General features: G+C 38.6%; 1 protein-coding gene across 3 annotated transcripts; it reads right to left on the minus strand.

Annotated features, from left to right (window-relative positions):
• Window positions 1-72: 72 nt before the first annotated feature.
• ANKRD7 (ankyrin repeat domain 7) lies at window positions 73-24,368 on the minus strand. Of its 3 annotated transcripts, XR_003612838.2 has the most exons (8): window positions 24,041-24,368; window positions 18,061-18,175; window positions 17,727-17,900; window positions 16,500-16,606; window positions 14,837-14,974; window positions 12,407-12,513; window positions 11,135-11,203; window positions 73-216 (listed from the first exon to the last, which is right to left on the minus strand). XR_003612838.2 is itself a non-coding variant. In XM_028127065.2 (7 exons), exons 1-7 carry the CDS (start codon window positions 24,268-24,270, stop codon window positions 212-214), a joined length of 876 nt encoding a protein of 291 aa, XP_027982866.2. In that variant the 5' UTR covers window positions 24,271-24,368; the 3' UTR covers window positions 73-211. The 3 variants fall into 3 exon arrangements, 2 of the variants coding, with proteins under 2 accessions (XP_027982866.2, XP_027982865.2); XM_028127065.2 differs by lacking the exon at window positions 11,135-11,203; XM_028127064.2 differs by lacking the exon at window positions 73-216 and having other exon boundaries at window positions 10,842-11,203.
• Window positions 24,369-25,153: the final 785 nt, after the last annotated feature.

Raw genomic sequence — 25,153 nt, forward strand, 5'->3', positions numbered from 1 at the left:
AAGAAGCACAGCTCCACTCACTATCTCCCTGTGTTATGAGAACTCTAAATATGAAAAATGTAAAAGGAGAAAATCAGTTGACACACATGCACGTGTAATCTAGGTCCATACATTGATCATAGTAACCGGGAAGTGAGATCTATGGGGCACTTTCTTGGAATCTTCCAGACCAAAATCAAAGAGATGGTGCTTCTAGATAGCTGATACCCAATCAGCCTATAAAGACAAGACAAAGGAAAGATTAAGCATTTTTATCCTATAAAATTTGAACTGATACACACTAATGGAAAATACACATTGCCCCAGAAAATCTTGGATCAGTTTCCATCTCTACATACCATACATAGAATCCTGTTTTACAAAGCACAGCAGTACTTAGATTGTCCACTGGATGGCAAACAATTACATGAGGAGACTGACAAAAAAGGATTTCATAGAACTACGGATTGTTGTGGGGTTGTTTTTGTTGTTGTTGTTGTTTTGTAAAGAAAGGCAGGAGTTTTTTATTTTGTTTAACAAATGAAGCATATTCCAAATAAAATATCTTACAAATGCCTTAAATTCCTATCTAGAACAAAATTCTTCCAAATTCCTATTACCTTATAATTATTTATGAATCAGAAGCTAAGCAAAAATAAATCAATAGAAGAAAGGTTATATAGAGGAAATGTTTCTTAGCTACAGGAACTAAAGAAAAGGTTCAAAATTATTCATCATTGAAATATAAATAAATAAAATGAAAATGTACCATTATTAGTTCTGTGAGTAAAATGCTCTAGATTAAAAAAACAACACTGTAATCACTTATAAGTAGTAATTATGTCTAGAGAAGAAATATTAATGATCAAATGAAGAAGACATATTCAAATAACGTGATAGTCTGTGAAGAATAAATACATGATTAGGATAGTGTTGATTACTACAAGAAATCACCAACTTAAAATCTGTTAAACCAAATTAAAATTATCTATGTTATAAGCAACAAAAATGATATATGCAATATAATGACAATATGTCAGTAGACTTGATATTTCAAGTATTCAGGCAAATCAATAAACAAGTGGAACTACATCAAACAAAAAAGTTTCTGCATAGCAAAAGAAACAATCAACAAAACGCAAAGAAAACCTATGGAATAGGACGATATATTTGCAAAACATATATCTGATAGGGGGCTAATATCATATATTAGCCCGGTGCACGAAATTTGTGCACAAGCGGGGGGTATGTCCCTCAGCCCAGCCTGCACCCTCTCCATCTGGGACCACTTGAGGGATGTCCAACTGCCAATTTAGGCCTGATCCTCCTGAGACCAGGCCAAAAAGGGCAGTTGGACATCCCTCTCACAATCCAGGACTGCTGGCTCCCAACTGCTCGCCTGCCTGCCTTCCTGACTGCCCCTAACCACTTCTGCCTGCCAGCCTGATCACCACCTAACCATTCCCCTGCCAGCCTTATTGATGCCTAACTGCTCCCCTGCCAGCCTGTTTGCCCCTAACTGCCCTCCCCTGCAGGCCTGGTCACCCCTAACAGCCCTCCCCTGCAGGTCTGGTCCCCCCCAACTGCCCTTCCCTGCAGGCCCGGTCATCCCCAACTTCCCTCTTCTGCAGGCCTGGTCACCCCTAACTGCCCTCCCCTACAGGCTTGATCACCCCAACTGCCCTCCCTTGCATGCCTGGTCCCTCCCAACTGCCCTCCCCTTCTGTCCTGATAGCCCACAACTGCCCTCCCTTGCAGACCTGGTCCCTCCCAACTGCCCTCCCCTGCTGGCCATCTTGTGGTGGCCATCTTGTGTCCACATGGGGGCAGCCATCTTGTGTGTTGGAGTGATGGTCAATTTGCATATTACTCTTTTATTAGATAGGAGATATATATACATATATATATATAATCTGGCCACAGTGAGCAGCCAGATTATGATGATCTCTGAACGCATAATAATCTGGCCACTCAGTGTATATCCTATATAATAAAAGGCTAATATGCAAACTGTCCCAGCAGGCAGGCCGGCCAACTGCCCATGTCCCCTCCCCCTGGCAAGGCTAGCCGGACCCCACCCATGCATGAATTCATGCACCAGGTCTCTAATATCTTACCTAATAATAGACAAACATGTAAATTGACCGTACCTCCACTACGCCACCAGCCAATCCAGAGTGATATACAAACTAACCCAACAAAGATGGCGGTTAATTTGTATACACAGGCGCCAAGTGACGGGGGCGGGATGCTTGCGTCATCACCATGATGATGATGCAGGGGTTCTGCCCCATTCCCAGTCTCTCAGGGCCTCTGGGCAGCATGGGAAGATGGGGCCGGAGCAGAGGAGCAGAAAGAGGTGGCTACCAGAGCAGAATGAGGTGGCTCCCAGAGCAGTAAGAGGTGGCTCCGGGGCCTGAGCAGAATGGGCCTGGGCCTGAGTGGAAAGGCAGTTCTGGCAGCCAGGGAAAGGAAAGCCCATTCTTGCACGAATCTTCGTGCATCAGGCAATGTATATACACACACACACATTGAGTGGCCAGATTATTATGCGTTCAGAGATCATAATACTTTGGCCACTCTGTATATACAACTCATACAACTCAAAAGCCAAAAGAAATAATAACCCCATTCAAAAAATGGACAAAGGAACTGAATAGACAGTTTTAAGAAGACATACAAATGGCCAACAGGTATATAAAAAAGCTTGAACCCTGGCCGATGTGGCTCAGTTGGTTGGGTGTCATCCCTTGCACCAAAAGGTCACCAGTTCGATTCCCAGTCAGGGCACATGCCCAGGTCGTGGGCTTGGTGGAGTCTTCCAATTGATGTTTCTCTCTTTCTCTCCCTCTCTCTTCCATTCTCTCTAAACTCAACAAAAACACTTTAAAATAAAAAGAGGTGCTTGACATCACTAAGCATCAAGAAAATGCATATCAAAACTATAATGAGCTATAACTTCACACCTAAAAGTACCTATTTATGGGAAAGAGTTGATTACCATAAAGGTCTCAAAAAAGAGAAGATTATCTTGAATTTTCTAGGTGGATGAGTGAAAATACAAGGGTCCTTATATGTGCAAAGGAGAGTCAGAGAAAGAGATGTGAGGATAGCAGCAGAGGTCAGAGTAATTCAATTTCTGGGAGTCAGAAGCCAAGGAATGTGGGCAACATCCAGAAGCTAGAAAAGGGAAGAAAACTGATTCTTCCTTGGAGCCTCCAGAAAGAAACACATTCTACTGACATCTTGATTTTAGCCCTGTGAGACCCATTTTGGATTCCTGAATTTCAGAACTTTAAAATTAAAAACTTGTGTTGTTTTAAGTCACTGTGTTTGTGGTCATTTGTTACAGCAACAATAAGAAACTGATACAAGTCCTTAGGAAAGAACTATCAGGTATTTCCTTTAAAGCAAGAATGTGATTACTTAAATTTGAGTAAGATTCACTTACATCTCAGAAGTGATTACAGGATAAAAGCATCCCTCTAATATAACATATAATGAAAATTTTTTCCTTGCAGCTGGTAAAATAATTGCGGAGAAAGGCCTGGTTTCTTGAGAATGTATTTGGGTAAGCACTTTGCAAGTAAGATAATACACAATGAAGCTGACATTGCAAGAGAAAAGCAATTCTGCACAATAAGAGAGACCAATGAGGGGGTACCAATGAGCTGCTATGGGACAGTTAGGGGAGGTGAAGGTTAGAGATTCCAGGAATAAGACACAGAGTACTTGTTCTGGAAACTGTATGAATGAAATGGCCAGGACCATGATTTTTATATTAATTAGCTTTTTCCTGGGACAGTAAACAATCCCAAAGTCTCAGAGGCTTAAACAATAAACAAGTATTTCTTACTCATGAGTACTGGCTATGGCTCTGACAGGCCGAACTCAGTTCCTGATATTAACCAGGCCTGAGTTCAGATTTGCACTATGTTATGGTGGGACCCAGGCTGAAGAAGTACCTGTGAAGCATGCTTTTCTCAAGGAGGATGAAAGAGTGCAAGAGGGTAATGGGTTCTGCTAGAAAAAGGCCACCTGTCACTTCTACCCATGGAAGTCACATGGGCAAGCCAAGTCAGCAGGAAAGGGGAAAGGGTCAGAGGGAGGTGAGTGAATATTTGCTGAACAATATTCCAATCTACTATAATACCACAGTACCTCAATAAAGCGAGGAAAATAATGATATGCCAGGTGTCATGTGAAATTTTAGGATAGCCAAGTTTATGCTGAGTTTTGCATTAAAATCTGCACAGAACTGAAACAGTAAGCCCAAGGGAGTAAGAAAAACAGAAAAAGGGAAAAAAAATGGGTTGCAGTTTTATTTCTTTGACATGAAATAAAAGTAAACTAATATCTATTTATTACATACTGTACTGAATAATTTTTACTTTCACAAGTTTTTCAGATGAGAAAACAAGTTCAGAAAGGTTAAGATTCATGCCCAAGTTCCTATACTTTGTGTTCCATGATGGTAATTTAGAAAGGTAGCATTAAGGAAAGTAGGAATAAACGAGTGTGTGGGGGGGTTGGGGAGGAGAAGGGGAGCCTCTGAGTGGAATCAGTGGGCATAGAAAGTGAGTCTTTAACCTTTTGCACTCGGATGTCGAGTCTGACTCGACACGGTTAGCATTAGAATAAAGGAATCGAGAAAAAAGCAAGCAAGTGCAAAGGGTTAACAATGGAAGACTACTTTTTAACAAGAGAAAAATACCAGAAGATAGAAAACCCCATCAAAATTGGGAAGGACATGTTTTACATGGTAATAAAGTTAAAACAAGCTGGATCAGTAACCCAGGCAAAGGCATGGTCTATGGTTTCTGGAAGATAACAATGCAGCACTGGCATTAAGGAGATTGGCCAGCAGAAGCTGCATAAAGAGAACACATTCAGAAGGGCTTGTGATGGGGTTGAGACAGGGCCACCACTATCCCATAGAAATACCCTTGAAGAGCAGAAACATGTGCTCTCTCTTCCTTTGCACAGACTGGTGTCAGGGCATATAGTTCACTCAGTCCCACTTGCTCCCTCCAAAAGAGTGGCCTAATTATGCACACCTTTATAAAATAACCCTAGTTCGGTTGGGATTAGAAAGGAGGGAATGGAGGTGAAATTTAAAGACTTCAATTATAAAGGGTATTCCTCTAAGTCGTCCACATGGGTGAGAAAAACAGTCTGATTATATGGCTGCCTAGAGGAAGTTTAAATAGTCACATAGGGTCATATGTACATTAAATAATTGTTTTCTGTTGTTAAACTTATTAAAGGAAGAGTAAATGTGCTTTAGTTTAGATATGACCAGGCACACTAAAAATAATTGACACTTTTAAAAAGTTGAACATAATTTTTAAAATATATATTTTTATTTTTTTACTTCTTTAAAATCTTTATTGTTGAAAGTATTACATATGTCTCCATTTCCTACCCCAATGACCTCTAGCCCACCCTTACCCCCCACTCCACACCTTCACAACACTATTGTCTGTGTCCATGGGTTATGCATAATATGCATGCAAGTTCTTTGGTTAATCTCTTCCAACCCACCTACCCCCCTTCCCTCTGAGATTCGACAGTCTGTTCCATGTTTCTATGGAATTGATCTATTTTTGTTTATCAATTTATTTTCATCATTAAATTCCACATATGAGTGAGCTCATGTGATACTTGTCTTACTCTAACTGGCTTATTTCGCTTAGCATAATACTCTCCAGGTCCCTCCATGCTGTCTCAAAGGGTGAGAGATCCTTTCTTTTTACTGCTGCATAGTATTCCATTGTGTATATGTACCACAGCTTTTTTATCCACTCCTCTACTTATGGGCAGTTGGGCTATTTCCAGATATGGTATGAATATAGGAGTGTATATATTCTTTATGAATGTGTTTCAGGTTTTTTAGGCTATATTCTTAGAAATGGGATCACTGGATCAAATGGCAATTCCATATTTAATTTTTTGAGGAAACTCCATACTATTTTCCATAGTGGCTGCACCAATCTGCATTCCGATCAGCAGTGTACAAAAGATCATATACCATGACTAAATGGTATTTATTCCAGGGATGCAAGGCTAGTACAATATTCACAAATCAATACACGATACATCACATAAACAAATTTAAAAAAATCACATGATCATATCAATAGACACAAAAAGCATTTGACAAAATCCAACACCCTTTTTTGATAAAATCTCTAAGCAGAGTGGGAATACAGAGGTCATACCTCAACATAATAAAAGCCATATATGACAAACCTACAGCCAACATCATATTCAATAGGCAAAAACCAAAACCATTTCCCCTAAAAACAGGAACCAGACAGGGATGTCCGCTTTTACCACTCTATTCAACATAGTACTGGAAGGCTAAGCCACACTGATCAAACAAGAAGAAATAAAAGGCATTCAAATTAGAAAGAGGCAGTAAAACTCTCAGTATTCACAGACAACATGATATTGTACACAGAAAACCCTAACAAGTCCATCAAAAAACTACAAGATTTAATAAATGAATTTGGCAATGTATTAGGATACAAAATTAACACCCAGAAATTGATGGCATTTGTATACACCAATAATGAACTCTTAGAAAGAGAAATGAAAAAAAAAATTCATTTTACCTTGCATCAAAAAAATTTAATCAACTTAACCAAGTAGGTAAGAGGCCTATACTCAGAAAACTATAGGACATTGAAAAAGGAAATACAGGAAATATAAACAAGTGGAAGAATATACAATGGTCATGATTGGTAGAATTAGCATCATTAAAATGTCCATATTACCCAAAGCAATCTATAGATTCAGTGTAATCCCTATTAAAATCCCAATGGCATATTTCACAGATCTAGAAAAAATACTCAAAAAATGTATATGGAACCAAAAAAGACCCTGAGTAGCCACAGCAATCTTGAGAAAGAACAAAGTTAGAAGGATCACAATACCAGACACCAAGTTATCCAACAAAGCTATTGTGGTCAAAACCACCTGGTATTGGCACAAGAACAGTTATATAGATCAAGGTAACAAAACAGAGAACCCAGAAATCGACCCAAACCATTATGCTCAATTAATATTTAACAAGGGAGACAAGAGCATACAATGGAGTCAAGACAGTCTCTTCGATAAATGTTGTTGGGAAAATTGGACAGGTACATGCAAAAAAATGAAACCAGACCACCAACTTACACCATACACAAGAATAAACTCAAAATGTATAAAAGACTTAAATGTAAGTTGTGAAACCATAGAAATCTTAGAAGAAACCATAAGCACCAAAATCTCAGACATCTCTGGTAGCAATATGTTTGCAGATACATCTCCTAGGGCAAGGGAAACAAAAGAGAAAATAAACAAATGGGACTACATCAAAATAAAAAAGCTTCTGCCCAGTAAAAGAAATCATCAACAAAGACAGCCCACTGAATGGGAGAACATATGTGCCAATGATATATCTGATAAGGAGTTAATTTTCAAAATATATAAAGAACTCTAACAATTTAACAAAAGGAAGACAAAGCAATTAAAAATGGGAAAGGGACCTAAATAGACACTTCTCCAAAGTGGACATACAGAAGACAAAGGGACATGAAAAAATGCTCAAAAGCACTAATCATCAGAGAGATGCAAATCAAAATGACAATGAGCTATCACCTCACAACTGTCAGAATGGCTATCATCAACAAATGGTAAGTGCTGGCAAAGATGTGGGAAATAATTCACAATTTGACAATTTTCTAAGATTTTAAATACTTGGAAGAATTCACAACAATGAACACAAATAACTCAAGTCCAATATTGTTGCACTATGCCAGCACTATACAATATACTCTACTAGAGTACGCGTGTTTACCAAATGGGTAGTCAGCACCATTTCAATTATAAAATATACAATGTTCTTTGTCTATCCATCTAGTTTTTATTAGATGTCCCATGTCAAAATTTCACCCAGCCTCAGGACCTGATTCAAATCTCTTCTTCTCTACCAGGGTTAACCTTGGTGAAGGTACCACAAATGAACCTTCTCTCCTCTGATTCTTGGGTGTTTTCCTTTGCCTCTCTTATGAATTAGCTTTTACCATGATGGGTAAGTTCTGATTGGAAGACCCATCAAAATCTCACTTGTTGTTCTAACCCAGCTAACAAAGTTCTCTTTCATTTGAAATCACCCCTGACTCTCCCTAACCTGCTCTAGGTAATTTATTACTCTTTCCCTCCAAGCTCGTGGTAAAGGTAGAGAGCACATTGTCTGACCCTCACTAACTTACATTGTTGAGAAATACTAAACATTTGTGTACTCATTGAGGGCAGAAGACTAAAATATATTTTTTATCTTTGCTCCCCGGTACATATTATAGATTCTAGATCAGTGTTTCTAAACCTGGGCACTGTTGACATTTGGAGCCAGATAAATACTTGTTATAGGGGCTATCCTGTGCATGTGGACTATTTTGCAGTATTCCCCTCAATCCTGACATCCAGAATTTCTCCAGACATTACCAAATATTCTATGGGGGACGAAATGAGAACCATTGATCTAAACCACAGTGGAAATTAAATGTGCGCTGACTTGATGTCAAGAATCGTTAGGTTTTCTTCCTCGGCTTTAACTCTTTCACAATAAGCATATATTTAAATGAACTAGTGGTTTAATAAGTTGCAAATAATACTAAAATGTTTCCTCTGAGGCATTAAAAATAGAGTTTACAAGGATTATATATTCATATATTTATAAGTGAAATGGTGTAGTATATTGATTAATGTGCAAATCCTGAGTGAGACTGAGTAGGTTCAAATAAAAAATGCATGGGTTTATATCCCAGCTCTCAGCTTCCTAATTCAATAACCTGGGGCAAGCTACTATACCCTGATGTACCTCATATACTCATCATAAAATGAGGATATGAATAGTAATTACCTCAACAAGACTATGTGATGATTACAGATGTCAAGCACTTGGAGCAGTGCCTGACAAGTGTCAGTTACTAGTATTATTATGTACTAGAGGCTCAGTGCATGAAATTCGTGCACGGAGGGGAGGGGTGTCCCTCAGCCCAGCCTACACCCTCTCCAATCTGGGACCCCTTGAGGGATGTCCGACTGCCCATTTAGACCCGATCCCACCGGGCAGTCGGACATCCCTCTCACAATCCAGGACTGCTGGCTCCTAACTGCTTACCTGCCTGCCTTCCTGATTGCCCCTAACCACTTCTTCCTGCCAGCCTGATCATCCCCTAACCATTCCCCTGCCAGCCTGATTGATGCCTAACTGCTCCCCTGCCAGCCTGTTTGCCCCCAACTTCCCTCCTCTGCTGACCTGGTCACCCCTAACTGCCCTCCCCTGCAGGGTTGATCGCCTCCAACTGCCCTCCCTTGCAGGCCTGGTGCCTCCCAACTGCCCTCTCCTGCTGGCCATTTTGTGGTGGCCATCTTGTGTCCACATGGGGGCAGGATCTTTGACCACATGGGGGCAGCCATATTGTGTGTAGGAATGATGGTCAATCTGCATACTACTCTTTTATTAGATAGGACAGAGGCCTGGTGCATGGGTGGGGGCCAGCTGGTTTGCCCTGAAGGGTGTCCTGGATCAGGGTGGGGGCTCCCTTGGGGTGTGGGGTGGCCTGAGCAAGGGGCCTATGGTGGATTGCAGGCCAGCCATGCCCCCTGGCAACCCAAGTGGAGGCCGTGGTATCTGGAATTTATTTACCTTCTACAATTGAAACTTTGTAGCCTGAAGCAGAGCCAAGCCTTCTGCTCGCTCAGTGGATGCAGCCATTTCTGTTGGGACTTATGTATCTAATATAATTGAAACTTTGTAGCCTTAAGCAGAGGCCTGGGCTGGCCAGGGCTGCAGAAGCTTAGCTTCCTCCATTGCCGGGGGCAACCCTTGCCTCCCGCTCTTTCCAGCTCAGTGGCTGCCGCCATTTCTGTTTGGATTTGTTTACCTTCTATAATTGAAACTTTGTAGCCTTGGGTGGAGGCCTAGGCCAGCAAGGGCAGGCGGAAAGCTTGTCTTCCTCTGTTGCTGGGGAAACCCAAGCCTCTCTCCTGCTCTCTGTGGCTGTAGCCATCTTGGTTGGGTTTATTTGCATATTTGCTCCTGATTGGTTGGTGGGCGTGGCTGGTGGGCATGGTTTATGGGTGTAGTGAAGGTACGGTTAATTTGCATATTACTCTTTTATTAGGTAGGATTTGACAAATTGAATAACTACTACACACCGAGCATTTTACAAGTGATGAGAATTTAACTATGAACAAAAAATTCAAGTTCTTGTGGAACTTGGAATCTACAAGGCAAGGAGGAGAGGAATCTATAATAATAAAAGCATAATATGCTAATTAGACCAGACAACAGAACGACCTTCCAAGCCCATTGCACAAATTTTGTGCATTGGGCCTCTAGTACATTATAAAGCACTACAAATGATAGAATGGCAGGGCAACCAGAAAAGGCTGCACTGAGGTCCCATGAGGCAAGGAAGCTGTCCCAGGAGACAGCTAAAGGAAGCCTTCCAGGGAAAAGTCTCAAAGCCAGACCACATTGAATGTGGTTAAGGTATGGCAAGGAGCACAGTGAAAACCGAATATTATGTGTGGTGTTTTCTAAAAAAAAAAAAAGCAAAATTATAAATTCCCTTTGAGGGAAAAAAAAAAGCTACACAAATTTTAAAAGACTACAAAAACATTCCAAAAATTGAACAAATGTTTTGTTCGATTGATAAGACTATGGTAATGCATTTTTTCTTTTCAATCCAAATATTCTGAATATGTATTAATGTAGTGGTTTTTTTAAAAAGGCTTTATCAATGAAAGTACTTGTAAATAAAAGAGAATTTCCAATTACACAGTATTATTTCTAATTTCTCCTCTATTTATAGCCAACACATTAATATTTTATTTTATTTAAATGTTCTAATGCATGCCTGACACAATATATTGCAAAGTTTACTTTTACAAACATTTCATTTAGTATTTTGACTAAAAAGTTTTTTTCTACCTACATACTGAACACAATTGTATCTTTTCAGCTGATATAGTTACTAAGATAGACATTTTGTCTTTTGAAATTTCTTCACATCCTCTATGGTGAAAACTGTTCTCAATTTAATAAACTTTTCTTCAAAGAAGTAGTCAGTGAAAATGCTGTGATAGTTCACTTAACTGCTCTTTCGATATAGATTTTTCTAATTCAAGGCAGCAGCGATGGATTTGCAGAAATGAGGTTACACATCTAGGAAACAAGTAAATTTGTAATGTTTTCATTTATGTTCAAATATGTTACTTCTAAGTACATTTCTTAAATGCAATGCCTTGGTTACAACACAGTTATAATTTATCATTGGTCCTCTGCATTTTATCCCCTTTGAATCTGACAGAAATATAACTTCCTATCTTCGCCACTTTTTGCAGTGTCTTTTGGTAATTTTCTTTACCTAATATTTCAATTACACTTTAAAGCACGCAAAGATTTAACATTTGACTAGAAACTCGAAATATGCGTTAAGCTGGGGGTGGTTTTAAAGTGCAAACCACAGAAACTCTTTACTTCTTATAACTGTATGGACATTTAAAAAAAGAAAGTAAGATAGTAGGAGACAATTATATAAGGATTTAGATCAAGAGTCCAGAAAACAAACTTTGTTGAAAAAGTATGTGACATTAAATTATAAAAGAAGAATTCAGGGAAATTCTCTCTTAAATTTACTCACCTCAAGTCAATAAGGCCAAGCATTGTTCTAATATCATGCCTACAGACACAGGGCATGGTGAGTGTTTGAATGTTGTGGCATTTATATGGTCTGTTACCATCAGGCTCCCTTTCTGCCCCCCACCTTGTTTTCTTTTTTACACCATAGGTAAAGGGTAGGGTAGGAGTGTGGTTTCTGGTGAATACAGAGAATATTTATACAAATTTTTATTTCATTCAACAATAAAAAAGTGCCAATAAGACATATTAACCAAAAAAAGCTGATTTTTTACAGACCTAAATACTATATTTATTTTTGAAAATAAACACAAAAAATTATTCATTACAAATAGTGTTACTTAATTTTAAATTTTATGTAGTGATTAGGTATCGATTATATTATCTATTATCAAAGTACTTAACCGAGGTGTTTTAAAGTAAAAAATTTACTAATATCTATTAAAATCTCTATATAATGCAAAAATTAGTTTATTTTCTATATCTAGTCAAGAGACTATAGATAAAATTACCTTAATCACTCATTATATCTTTACATTACATTTTCAGTCAACACAATGCCAGAATATTTTAGTCACACATATTCTTAAGAACAGTTCTTAAAAATATTTAGCATTTCAAAATAGAAACTTTTAATTTCAAATAAAATACTACTTGAGAAAGCTGTGTTTCTTCCTAAAAGACAAACAAATAACCAACAAGAAAAACTACTTGTTTTTATCTTCTTACCTTCCTCCAGTTCTTCTGTATCAAATGAAGTGTCCAAGGTTGTACCTTTATAAGGTATCTTTTTAACTTTCTTCTTCTTTCCATAACTAGCAATTAAATGATGATATCTACTCATAAAGAGAAAATATATATGAATATCAGCATTCATAAACAGTCAATTGAATACATAATTACCAAATTAAGGCCTTAGACATTAGCTAATGCCTTGCCAAGGATGTCACACATTGGCGTTGACCTCAAGCAACCTCTCAAGCCAACTGCATTAACAGACACCATTTTTATTTCATGTACTCCCATTTTCTGGCACTTCTTTTTTACCTGCCATTACAAATAAGCCATTAGCAAGGTAGAAAAAGCAGGATGAGGTTCTATTTGCTATATAGATTTGCTGGGGAGGCCATAACAAAATACCATACTGGGTGACTTAAATCACAGAAATTTATTTTTTCATAATTCTGGAGGCTGAAAGTCCAAGTTCGAGGTGCCAGCAGGATGGGTTTTCTGTAAGAGCCATAAGGGAAGGATCTGTTCCAGTTTCTCTCCTTGGCTAGTAGATTACTGCCCTCTTGTTGCCTCCGCACTAGGTTGTCCCTATGTGCATGAGCACCTCTGATGTCTCGCTGTGTGTCGTACTCCACCCTTCTTATAAGGAAACCAGTCAGATTGGATTAGGGCCCAACCTAATGCACAGTCATTTCACTTACTACCTCTTTAAAAGCCCTTTCTTCAAATATAGGTATCCAAATGCTGAGTTATTGGGGATTAGGGTTTTAACACATGAATTTGATGGGGGTGGGGGGCCGTTACACAATTTAGCTCATAACATTTGGGCTTAACAGTAAAACAACACTTAACACAACTAACAGGGACTGAGCCATACTCAGTAAAGAATAAACCTTTTCCCCATGCCAATATGAGACATAGTCACACACAAAAAAAAAAAAGACACCCTGATTTTTAAAGACCTAAATAATTATATTTATTTTTGAAAATAAACAGCAAAAATTGTTTTAATAGATACAAGTCAATTTCAATTCATCACAAATATTGTTATTTAATTTTAAGTTTGATGTAATGATTAGGTATACGGTTTCAGTATTTCAGTGAAAGAAATGAGGCAACATATGGCCGAAACCGGTTTGGCTCAGTGGATAGAGCGTCGGCCTGCAAACTCAAGGGTCCCAGGTTTGATTCTGGTCAAGGGCATGTACCTTGGTTGCGGGCACATACCCAGAAGGGGGTGTGCAAGAGGCAGCTGATCGATGTTTCTCTCTTATTGATGTTTCTAACTCTCTATCCCTCTCTCTTCCTCTCTGTAAAAAATCAATAAAATATATTTTTTAAAAAAAAGAAAGAAATGAGGCAACATATGGATTAAACTAACTGTAAAATAAATATCTAAACATAATTCCTTCATTTTACAGTTTCACTTATTTTTTAAAAAAAAACTATATGAGAACTCAATAGTTAGAGCGTTGGCCACACACCAAAGGGTTTTAGATTTGATTCCCTGTCAAAGGCATGTATTGGGTTGTGGGTTTGATTTCTAGCCCGGGTAAGAGTGTGTGTAGGAGGCAACAAATCAATGTGTGTCTTTCACCTCGATGTTTCTCTCTCTGTCTGTCTCTCTCCCTCTCTCTCTCTCTCTCACTGTCTTTTTCTCTCCCTCCCTCCCTTCCACTCTCTCTAAAAATCAATGGAAAAAATATCCTCTGATGAGGATTAACAACAACAAAAACGAAACAAAACAAAACAAAAAAATATATATGAGAAAGATTTTCTATGCTTCCACTCTTAAGGAATCATAGAACCTATGTACCAAGAAAGAGTGAACAAATGGTACTAATAAGCAAAGGCCATGTATGTGCTAAATATGGTAGAAAGTTAACTGCTATTCAAGCAACAATAGTCACAATTACAGAAAGCTTAGTTCCCATTGCAAAAGAGGGACAAAAAAAAAAACTTTTCTGAATAATGCATTTTATTTTCTTACCTACTATTAAAAATCAAAAATATATGATAATACATGAAAAGTTTTATCTTTTGGGTTCATGAGAATATACTTATTACATTGCTAATGTGTAAACACAATTAAAGGAGCTTGTGTGAATTAATTATATTTTGCCCAACCCTATTGCCCCGATTTTTATTAATGGCTATGTCACTAGTTGTTGGAATCCCCTGTCTTGGCATTCTTTAAATTCCCATGCCACTATGAGTTAATTTGTACATTCTGCCTATCTGTAGTTCTTATACTGATTGGACCCTACAAACAGGTGAAAGCAAGGATCCTTGGATCCATGAGACCAGAGTTCATAATGTGGTCACCCATACTGCAGAGCCTATTCCAGCATTGTATTTGGGGGCTCATGTTTCTTTTCTTATGATCAAATTCCATACAATTGTTAAAAGATATGCAGTATCACTTACATTGTAAAACCATTAAAAGAAGCATATTCCTCAGCTGTGAATCCATAAATATCTTGGCAAGATAGGTCCACTTCTTGCTGAAGAAGAAGACTAACCAAATTTGTTGGTTCATCACTTAGAGCAATCATAAGGGCTGTTCTGGAACAAGAGATAGAAATGTATATTTATGGATTAAACATGTCTTTCACTTTTTTCAAAAATTAATCTTTAAATTTCCTGTTCAAGTGTAGAATCTTGATCAGGAAATGAATCAGGGCAAGAATGTAAAAAGTGGGGCAGATCTGCTCAAAAACCTGTGTCAATCCCAGATCTTATTGGGAGTCTAAAGATAAAGAGTCCCTAGGAAGCAGCTAGCTCAATGGTTTTCAATGGCTCCTTCCCAAAACCCTAGGGTTTCAAGGAGATGTCTCAAAATGTTATGGAGGAGTGTGTCTGAAGCTTGGGTTCCCTACCCTCGTTTAACTACAACATCTAGGAGGTAGAGATTGAGTTTCTGTGTAAAATTCTAATGTTATAAAAAAATATCCTATATAATAAAAACATAATATGATAAGTGTCTGGTCATCCAGTCATCCCTTCAACCAATCAAAGTATAATATGCTAATGATATGCTAAGGCAACTCAACTGCTCACTATGACGTGAACTGACCACCAGGGGGCAGAGAGTCAACCAGTCGACCAGTCACTATGATGTTCACTGACCACTAGGGGGCGGATGCTCCCACCAGTAGGTTAGCTTGCTACTGGGGTCTGGCTGATCAGGACTGAGCGAGGCGGCCTGGGCATATCCTGGAGCCCTCCTGCAGTCCATCCCCGGCTGGCCAACCTCCCACGTCCCTACATAGCTGCTATCATGCACCAGTGGGGTCCCTAGGCCTGGCCTGTGCCCTCTCGCAATCCGGGACCCCTCAGGGGATGTCAGAGAGCCAGTTTCGGCTCGATCCCCCAGGCCAGGCCAAAGGACCCCACTGGTGCATGAATTCGTGTACTGGGCCTCTAGTTATAATAATAATAAATTTTGTCCAAATGTTTGATTTTACAGGAAAACAGGTCTTGGGAATTGCCAGAAACCAATCATTGTCTCACTAATTAGAAAGGTGTGGACAAGGAACCCGGAAGGGTGGTCAACCTTGAAGCTCTGAAAAGTCAGAGCCAACCACTCCCTATCTAATTGAGACAATGGTAGCTGAAGCAACTTCCCCACAAAATAATCATGTAAATCCTTAGTGATAAGATAATCTGCCTGTTACTGGAATTGCCTGCCTACAGGCAATGGATGTATCCCAAACCTGAATAAAAGGGATGGCAAGGCCAAAGCAAAGTGTAGTCCTCCCCCTAGAGGTGGGCTCCCACCTGGCCCCCAATATTTCCAAATTAATATTTTTCTAGTCTCTTTCATTTGTGTGCAGCCTTCTCCAGAACCTGAATCCTGAACCTGAACCCTGAACCACGCGGGACATGAAAGGGGTTACCACAGGGAATCTAGGTTATTTGCTCAAAATCATATGGCCAGATCTTTTTCCAAAAACAACAACAGCAACAATAATATACATTGTATATAACATATATATATATGTATGTGTATACACATACATGCCCACAAATATATATACATCATCCCATTAGGTAGGTATATGCTCTTATTTAGCATATCAAATTATACCTTTGATAATCATCTGAAGCATTCGCATCTGCTCCTCTCTTCAGAAGAAATTCCACCATTTCTGCATTGTTTTCAGTAACAGCAAGTAAAAGTGGAGTGTACCCATCCTGAAAAAAATATTTCAAAGAGTATTTAAAATTTTGTACATTAACATGCCTTTTAGACCCAAATTCAATTTAAAAGAAAAGTGTGCTATTAAGAAAACTCTGATATATGCTTTAATTTTTAAAAGGTTTTGATACATAACAAAATATTATTTTAAAGACCAAGAAAATAAATTAAAGTTGGACCAGTCAAAAAACAAAATTAAAGTTTCAACTTTAGTCTTAATGCAAATTGTGGGTAAGAGGCGCCTAGATTATTTAGGTGATGAGCCCCTAGCATATAATATAAGAATTGCAAATCATATATTCACATTTAATAATGTTGTTAACAACTGAATTTTCACAGGGTTTCATTTAAACTTCCAAGCTGTGCCAAAACCGGTTTGGCTCAGTGGATAGAGCGTCGGCCTGCGGACTCAAGAGTCCCAGGTTCGATTCCGGTCAAGGACATGTACCTTGGTTGCGGGCACATCCCCAGTAGGGGGTGTGCAAGAGGCAGCTGATCGATGTTTCTCTCTCATCGATGTTTCTGGCTCTCTATCCCTCTCTCTTCCTCTCTGTAAAAATTCAATAAAATATATTTAAAAAAATAAAAAATAAAAAAATGTAAACTTCCAAGCTGGCACTACAAGTGTTTCATGTAAACAAAATATCAGTGAACTAAGGTGCTAAGAAGCTTAAAAAAATACTCATCAGTTTTCCATAATGTCTCAATAGGAAACTTGGATTACTTTTAGTATTGTAAATGATTTTCTAATTCAACCTTATTCTTACCATTATTCATAAGTATGTAAATAGAAAAACATAGGCTTTATGATCCTTAATCAATATTCATTTATAGGAAAATCAAATAGTTCTCATTTGATATAGGCCTTTGAACAGTTATCACTGATAAATGTGTTGTTGCTTTGGAGGTCAGGATTATAATTTGAAATAAAATGGAGGAAGACTTTTTAAAAAGGAAAACCACACCAGTGGTTAATAATCTCATTCTCCTCCCCAATTTCATTTTAGAAAATTCATACTTTATATAACAAGTGTTTCAACAGATACAAATTATCTGCAATAAATACCTCTTCCATTACCTTCTAAAATATAATGTGTGTTTTTAATAGACGACTACCTTATTTTTTTCTTCAAGATTAGCTTTGTGTTCAAGCAGCTTTTTTACTAATGCGACACTTTGACCATAGACAGCATAATGAAGAGCAGTATTGCCATCGAAATCCGCCAGATTTGGGTCTGCACCTTGGTCTAGAAGCATAGCAGCACAAGCCTCCTTTTTACACTGCACTGCCTGTCAATACAACAAAAATAGATAAGTAACCAATTTGCTACTCAGGATATGCTATATTAATCAAATGTTTAATATTTGGTTTTAAAATATGAAATTCAACAAAAGTTAACTAGGAAAAGAGCTCAAACACATTCCAATTGAAAAGGAAAAATTAGCACACCTTAATCAATGGAGATTTTTTTTCTCTATCGCAGACGTTTATTTTGCATTGTTTCTCAATTAAGAAAGACACAATATTTGAACATCCAAAAGCACAGGCCAGGTGCAAAGGTGTCCTATATCAATATAACAAGACACAAAGTTAGAAATAAGGCTTAGTTTGAGACGATACTTACTCTATTCATGCCAGATCATACATTAAGGTATTTGCTTAATGAACTGATTTGTATTTAAACAAAATTTATATTAATTATAATTGCTTTTTACTGAATTATTCCTTGTGTAATAAGAAGTGTGCCCAGCCCTCAACCCAAACACACAACCCAAAGGGCCAAACAGCTTTAAGCCCACCTAACATAACTTTTTGTAGTAGCTTAGCAAATCCTAGCAAACATTCTAATTGTCTCCTTCATCCACTATTACACATATCCTAAGAATTTAGTCCCAAGGAACTTAGGAGTCTTTTACTCAATATTTAGATCCACCTCTCCTTCCAACCTCAGGTCTCTTTTTTCATTAATATATATATATATATGTCAGAGATAGCAAGAGCACTGATGCTGTTGGGTCCAATCCTCTCTGTCTAGGTTTGGACCTTCTTGGATGCCAGGTCTTAGATGGAGAAGCCATGAGGAGTTATGGGTGTATAAGAATGAGTCTTTATTGAAGAAGCCAGTGGCCACATAGCCATCAGACAACACAGTCCTTCACAGCAAAGTTCATACAGGCAGCAGTACACCATCTGGTAAACACATATCTTTCCTACATAGTAGCATTAATCTCTGCACCTATAGCTATTATCTGAGCAGTTGTACGCTGCCTCTAAAAATCACATCATAGTGGTATCTGAGCTTTTTGCCTCAGCAGCTTCTGCTGTCTGGCTCAGCAGCTTCTGTCTCCCCGGCCCAGCACACAGGCTGGTCTCTGTAGCCTTACATCTCTGTGTAGCCACTCCAGCACACTTCTTCACACTCTAGCACACTAGCTGGTCAGTAACTTGTATATTATTCCAGAGATAAAAAAGGCTTCCTGCCAATAGTTACATCATCATATCTTGGCTACAGAAGGGCATGCATGAGCAGTATACCCTGGAATTATTGTGCTTGTGTCCTTGCACCTGCTTATGGTATCTTAGCCTAGGGACAGAGTGGCCTTGGACATTTGGTGTATTGACAACAAGGCCTTTGTGCTTTAATTGGCCTTGACTATGGGTGTCTCTGGCATGGTTCCCACAATACCCTACTCCAAGAGCAAGTAAATGCCATTTGGGCACTTTCAGGTCTTCCCAAAGTGGCTGCTGCATGCCTGCTGGATAAGTTTCACTCTTTTAATTGAAGTCTAAACCTCACTGTGACAATTAATCTCTAAGCCCATCTGTATGCCCCAATGAACAGAGAAAATCAGCCTTAAATTCAATAAAATAAAATGGCTATAAAAGCCTCAGCTTTCTAAAGGAGTATTGACCAATACAGTCCTTTGGTCTTTCACACAAAAAACTATGAAAACTAGACTAATCTCTCTTGATCAGGCATGAAACATTACAAAGTTTATATCACTCAAACCTTCAAGAGAGTATTTAAAGATTCTTTCTTGGAATATTTGGAATCCTAAGAAATGATCCACTAGGGTTTAAAAAGACAAAATGTCTTAAAAACATACAGATTTAACATTAGCTTACATTTCATTTTAAGTTTTAGATTTAACTAATTTTAAATTCCAGAACTAACAAATGGAGTATGCAGTAAAAGATAACTTTGTTATGGGCACTCACCAATGTTTACACATAGAAAGTAAATGCTTTGAAGCCAATAAGAATGTTTTTTCACCAAATGTCACAAACAAAAACCTTTCTATTTTTTAAAACAGTTGAACGCAAAATGGATATGTATAAATATCTTAGAGAAACACTTTAAAACCAAGAATATCATTCCATTTCTCAAAAATTCTTAACTTTTCTTTTATCAATGTATTTTATTTTCAGTCTAAGACATTAGTTTGTTTTGTCACTTTTTAACTGGTAATACCTATTTACAAAACATCTAAATTCCGTGAAGCCTAGTGCTCATTTCTAAAGTTTCAGGTTAGCTGGTATCATTTTGTTTCATTCAAGTTTGGTTTTCTCCCAGCCTCTCACTCTCTCAAATATCAGTGAAAGAATTGTCAGCATAGATGGTGGACAGGTGGAAAATTATCAGATTTTAGAAATCTCTAATTCAAGTTTAACAAAAAGCATGAATTAGATGGATGTCAAGTGTGGATGGTACTATGGAAGCTGAAATGAAAAGTTTTGTTCCTCTAGACAGAGTGCAGGGCCAGAACATAACTGCAGTCTTTAATTAGGGGTTATCATAAGAATAATCTTTTTATTAACTGACTTTCTTGGGTTCTTGATAACTTAGAATCTAAGGTAAGTGACAAAGAAACCAAGGAAGCTACTTCACACTAGATCATTATTATTTTCAACTCTAGACTAGGCATTTTAGATCTATTCTAGGCTTCAGTAGTGTGACTATAAAAGTATTAGTTTAAAATTGAGCCTTCACCTCTCAGACTGTATATGATCTGAGGGACTTTTTATTAAAAACAATAAAGGTCATTTAATTTTATAGTTGGAAGAAATATCAAACATCTCCTATTAATTTTCAAGCTTATTAGACACAGTGTTCTTGAAATAAGCAACACAAAGCAGAAGTCTCCAGGGACCATTCTCATTCTACCTACTCCCCTGCCCAAATTCCATCTTCTCTTCAGAAATAATGATTATAATTTTAGTATATATCCTTTCAGAATTTATCTCTCTCATTCTCAATCTTTTTCCACACACAAATATTCAAGTAGAATATAGAGCTTGATATTTATTATTCATCTTAATTGAGATATTAATTTATATAAAAAATTAGGTATTGAATTTTATAAGTTTTGACCAATATACAGTCATATAAGTACCACCATAATCATAACAAAGAACATTTCCATCACTCTAAAAGTTCCCTCATACTCCTTTACAACCAATCCTCTTCTTCCCTCTTTATCTGAAACACCAGCTAACTACTAATATTCTTTCTGTGGCTAAACTTTTGCCTTTTTAAGAATTTAAACAAATGTAGTTATTCAACATATAATCGTTTATGTCTGTCTTCTTTCACTTAGTATGACACTTTTGAGAATCATCCATGTTGTTGAATTTATGAGTAATTCATTTTGTATTAATAAAAGATACACTTTTATTTCTGAATAGTATCTTTAAATTATCATGTTTATCTTTGGATGTATGTATGTATTCATTTATCAAAAATTATTAAGGACTTACTACAGTGAGGCCGGGTTCTAGATGATAAGGAAGGATACAGCAGGAAATAAAACAGACAAAAATCCCTGTTCTTATGGATCATATATGCTAGCAGAAGAGGTGAACACAAAGCTTATAATAAAAAGTACGCCAAACAGCATTAAGTGCTAAAAAAGTAAAATCAGGCAGGGAATAAGGGTAGGAAATGTCAACAAGGAGGGAACCCTCACTGATACGGTGATAAACAGCCAAAGGAAGTAAGAGAGAAAGCCACGTGATTATCTGGGGGTAAAGCACTCCCGGCTAAGTAAACAGCAGATCTAAGAGCCTAAGTGCATCTCTGGCAGGTCTGCAGAACACCAAGGAGGCCAGGGTAGCTGGAGATGACAGAAAGGAAGAGTTGTAGGAAGTAAGAGCAGAAAGATAACAGGTGGAGTGATATGGAAAACCAGCGGAAGTTTTTAAGGCAAGCAATGACATCATTTGACATATATTATATATGATCATTCTGGCTACTGTATTGAAAATAAACTGTAAAGGTTAAAAGACAGAAGACTAGTTAGGAGACGACTGCAGTCATTCTGGTTAAGACATGATGATGGCTTTAATAAGGGTGGTAACTGTGAAGTGGCAAGAAATGGTTGGATTTTATTTGAAGCAAAGCTTGTTGTTGAATCAGATGGAGGATGTAAAAGAATGAGAAGAGTCAATAATGACTCTGGAGTTTCTGTCCTAAACAAGTGAACAAAAGGACTTGGCATTTATAGAATGAGAAGAGCAGATCTGAAGAGGAAAAACAGGAGTCCAGTTTGGGTATGTTTGAGATGCCTGATCTCATGAGCCAACTGTTAAATATTCAGGAATCATCAGTCAGTTGACATCATATTGATAGCTTTAAATCAGGGTTTCTCTTCCCTCCAGCTCCCACCCCCATCCTTCCAAGTGCCTGTTATTGAACACTGAGGAGCATACCACAACCTATTACATAGCCAAGAAGAGAGAGAGAGAGAGAGAGAGAGAGAGAGAGAGAGAGGAGAGAGAGAGAGAGAGTTAGGGGAGAGATCTCCCTGGAGGTAAAAAGTTGGAAGGATTGGAACATAAATATTTAAAGCCAATCTCTCTTCACCAGGCAGGTGGAGATTGAGAGAGAGAAGATAGATATAGAGATTACAGCGAGAGAGAGAGAGAGAGAGAGAGAGAGAGAGAGAGAGAGAGAGAGAGAGAATATGAATGAGAATATCAATTCAAGGTCTAAGCCCTCAAATTTTTACTAGTCAGGAGGATGAGGAGAAATCAGCAAAGGAGTCTGAAAAGTGTCCACAGAAGTAGGAGAAATGTCCTGAAAGACAAGACAATATTTCAGCTACTACTGAGAGGGCAAATAAGATACTTGTCTGAGATGCCAGCCAGGTAAGACTGAGAATTGACCGCTGAATGAAGTCATATTGAGGTTCTCCATGACCTTGTAAAGTAATTCAAGGGAGTGTTACAGAATAAAAGATAAATTAGGTAACTCTGTTCTTGTTAAAGAGGGGGTAAAACTATCAGCAAGATGACACAAATCATCTTTCTAACCATAGTTTCCAGTTACCCAATTATGATGAAAGATGACACCTTTCATGCCCTATAACTTAAAAACTCCTCAAAAGATATTAATATAGGCACAGATGGTATATATTTCCTGTTATTAATGCCAAACACATAACTTCTTCATTTCTTAATATATAAAATTCATTTTGTTTTGCAGTAAGTGGTATTGATGGGAGTTGGGAAGATAACTGCAATTGAAAAAAAAATCATAGAAGATCCACATTATTCACAGATAAGAAAAAGCTAAAGGAGTTCATCACCACCAAACCAGTATTATATGAAATGCTGAAAGGTATTCTTTAAGAAGAGGAAGAAGAAGAAAAAGGTAAAGATGAAAATTATGAACAACAAATACATATCTATCAACAAGTGAATCTAAAAATCAAGTGAATAAAAAAATTTGATGAACAGAATAAACTGGTGAATATAATAGAATCAGGGGCAAAGAAAGGGAGTGGACTGACAATGCTGGGTGGGGGGGGGAAGGGTGTGGGGGGTGCGGAAAGAGACTGGACAAAAATCATACCCCTATGGATGAGGACAGTGAGGGGGGTAAGGGCAGAGGGTGGAGGGGAGCTATGGGGGGAAAAAAGAGGAACAATTGTAATAATCTGAACAATAAAGATTTATTTTAAAAAATAAAAAGATCCACATTAAAGAGTTCATTGTTTCGCTGTTTCAAAGTCTCCATCTTAATAATCACTGATCTGGGAAGTCATCTCTACTCTTTTCTTTATCACTACATTAGTAATATGGCAAAGCGTAGGTGGCTGGGGACAATACAAATTATAGGAAAGGGGCGGGGAAGGAGGGGGCGAGATTGGGAAACGGAGTAGCCGGTGGAGGTGCAGGCAATGGGTGGAGAGGAGAGAATCAGAGAGGACACAAATGCCTTCACATATCCAGGTAAGCATTTTTAAAAATAAGACGATGAAAGTTGGGAATGTAAGCCTCTGCCCGTGGCTACCAGACCTCTGGGCTAGGGTCTGCCAAGAGGGACAACCACCTGGGGAGCCCAGACAAGCCCTGCTTCCGGTTAGAGGACCCAGCGGCCTCTAGGGCCCCGGCTTCCCCTCCCGCTGCCTTCCATCACTCGGGTCACCTGTCTTTTCTGTCCCGAGTGTTCACATCATGTTTCTTGAGCAGCAGACACTCCTTCACCTTGTTCAGGTCCCCTAGTGCAGCAGCTTTATGAAGTGGCTTCAAACCCCCATCTCGAAGGCTGTAGCCAGAGAGCACCTGGGGAGCGACGGCGGCCCCGCGGAGGAGCTGCCATGAGGAAGGGCTGTGGGGCCCATCACTCCTTCTCCAGAAGGTGAAAAGCTTCTTCATGGCGACGGAGGAGACAGTCCTTCAGTCAGACTAGGGCGCCCCTGCGGCTTCTAACCGCCCAGCATGGCCCTCTGCCTGGCCAAGGGTTCGCACCAGCCCCAGAGTGGCCAGAGACCGGAAGTGGGCCAGAGGCCGGAAGTGGGCCAATGACCGGAAGAGGGCAGGGCAGGTGCCTCACAATGCTCAGCTCGTAGAGCAGCTGGGGTTGGGACCCCGTCTTAGGAGCGCCCAGACCTGATTCTCGGTGACTGCCACACAATCTTCCTATTGGATCAAGAGCCTTATTGACTTTCTTTTTTTAATTAAATCTTTATTGTTGAAAAATATTACATATGTCTCCTCTTTTCCTCCATTGACCCCTTCTAGCCCGCTCCCAACCCCCACCCCAGGCCTTCACCATCTTATTGCCTATGTCCATGGGTTATGCATATATGCATACACGTTCTTTGGTTGATCTCTTCCCACCCACCCCTGCCTTCTCTCTGAGATTCCTCAGTCTGTTCTGTGCTTCTATGTCTCTGGATCTATTTTGTTCATCGGTGTATTTTTTTTTCCATTAGATTTCACATATGAGTGAGCTCATGTGATACTTGTCTTTCTCTGATTGTCTTATTTCACTTAGCATAATACGCTCCAGGTCCCTCCATGCTGTCTCAAAGGGTAAGAGATACTTCTGTCTTACTGCTGCATAGTATTCCATGGTGTAAGTGTACCCACAGCTTTTTCAATCCACTCATCTACTGATGGGCACTTGGGCTGTGTACTGATCTTAGCTATTGTAGATTGCACTGCTATGAACATAATGGTGCATACATTCTTTCTGATTTGTGTTTCAGATCTCTTAGAATATATTCCTCGAAGTGGGATCACTAGGTTAAATGTG

This window comes from Eptesicus fuscus, chromosome 14, assembly GCF_027574615.1.
Source record: "Eptesicus fuscus isolate TK198812 chromosome 14, DD_ASM_mEF_20220401, whole genome shotgun sequence".
In the NCBI taxonomy this organism is placed as follows: domain Eukaryota; kingdom Metazoa; phylum Chordata; class Mammalia; order Chiroptera; family Vespertilionidae; genus Eptesicus; species Eptesicus fuscus.

Excerpts from the sequence above, each read along its gene's own strand:
- ANKRD7 (XM_028127064.2), bottom strand. The coding sequence starts at position 24,270 with ATGAAGAAGCTTTTCACCTTCTGGAGAAGGAGTGATGGGCCCCACAGC. Across the intron at positions 18,176-24,040 it reads ACTCGGGACAGAAAAGACAG|GACACCTTTGCACCTGGCCT; the intron begins GTGACCCGAGTG and ends ATATTGATATAG. Across the intron at positions 12,514-14,836 it reads TCTTTTAATGGTTTTACAAT|ATATCATCATTTAATTGCTA; the intron begins GTAAGTGATACT and ends CTTTATGAGTAG.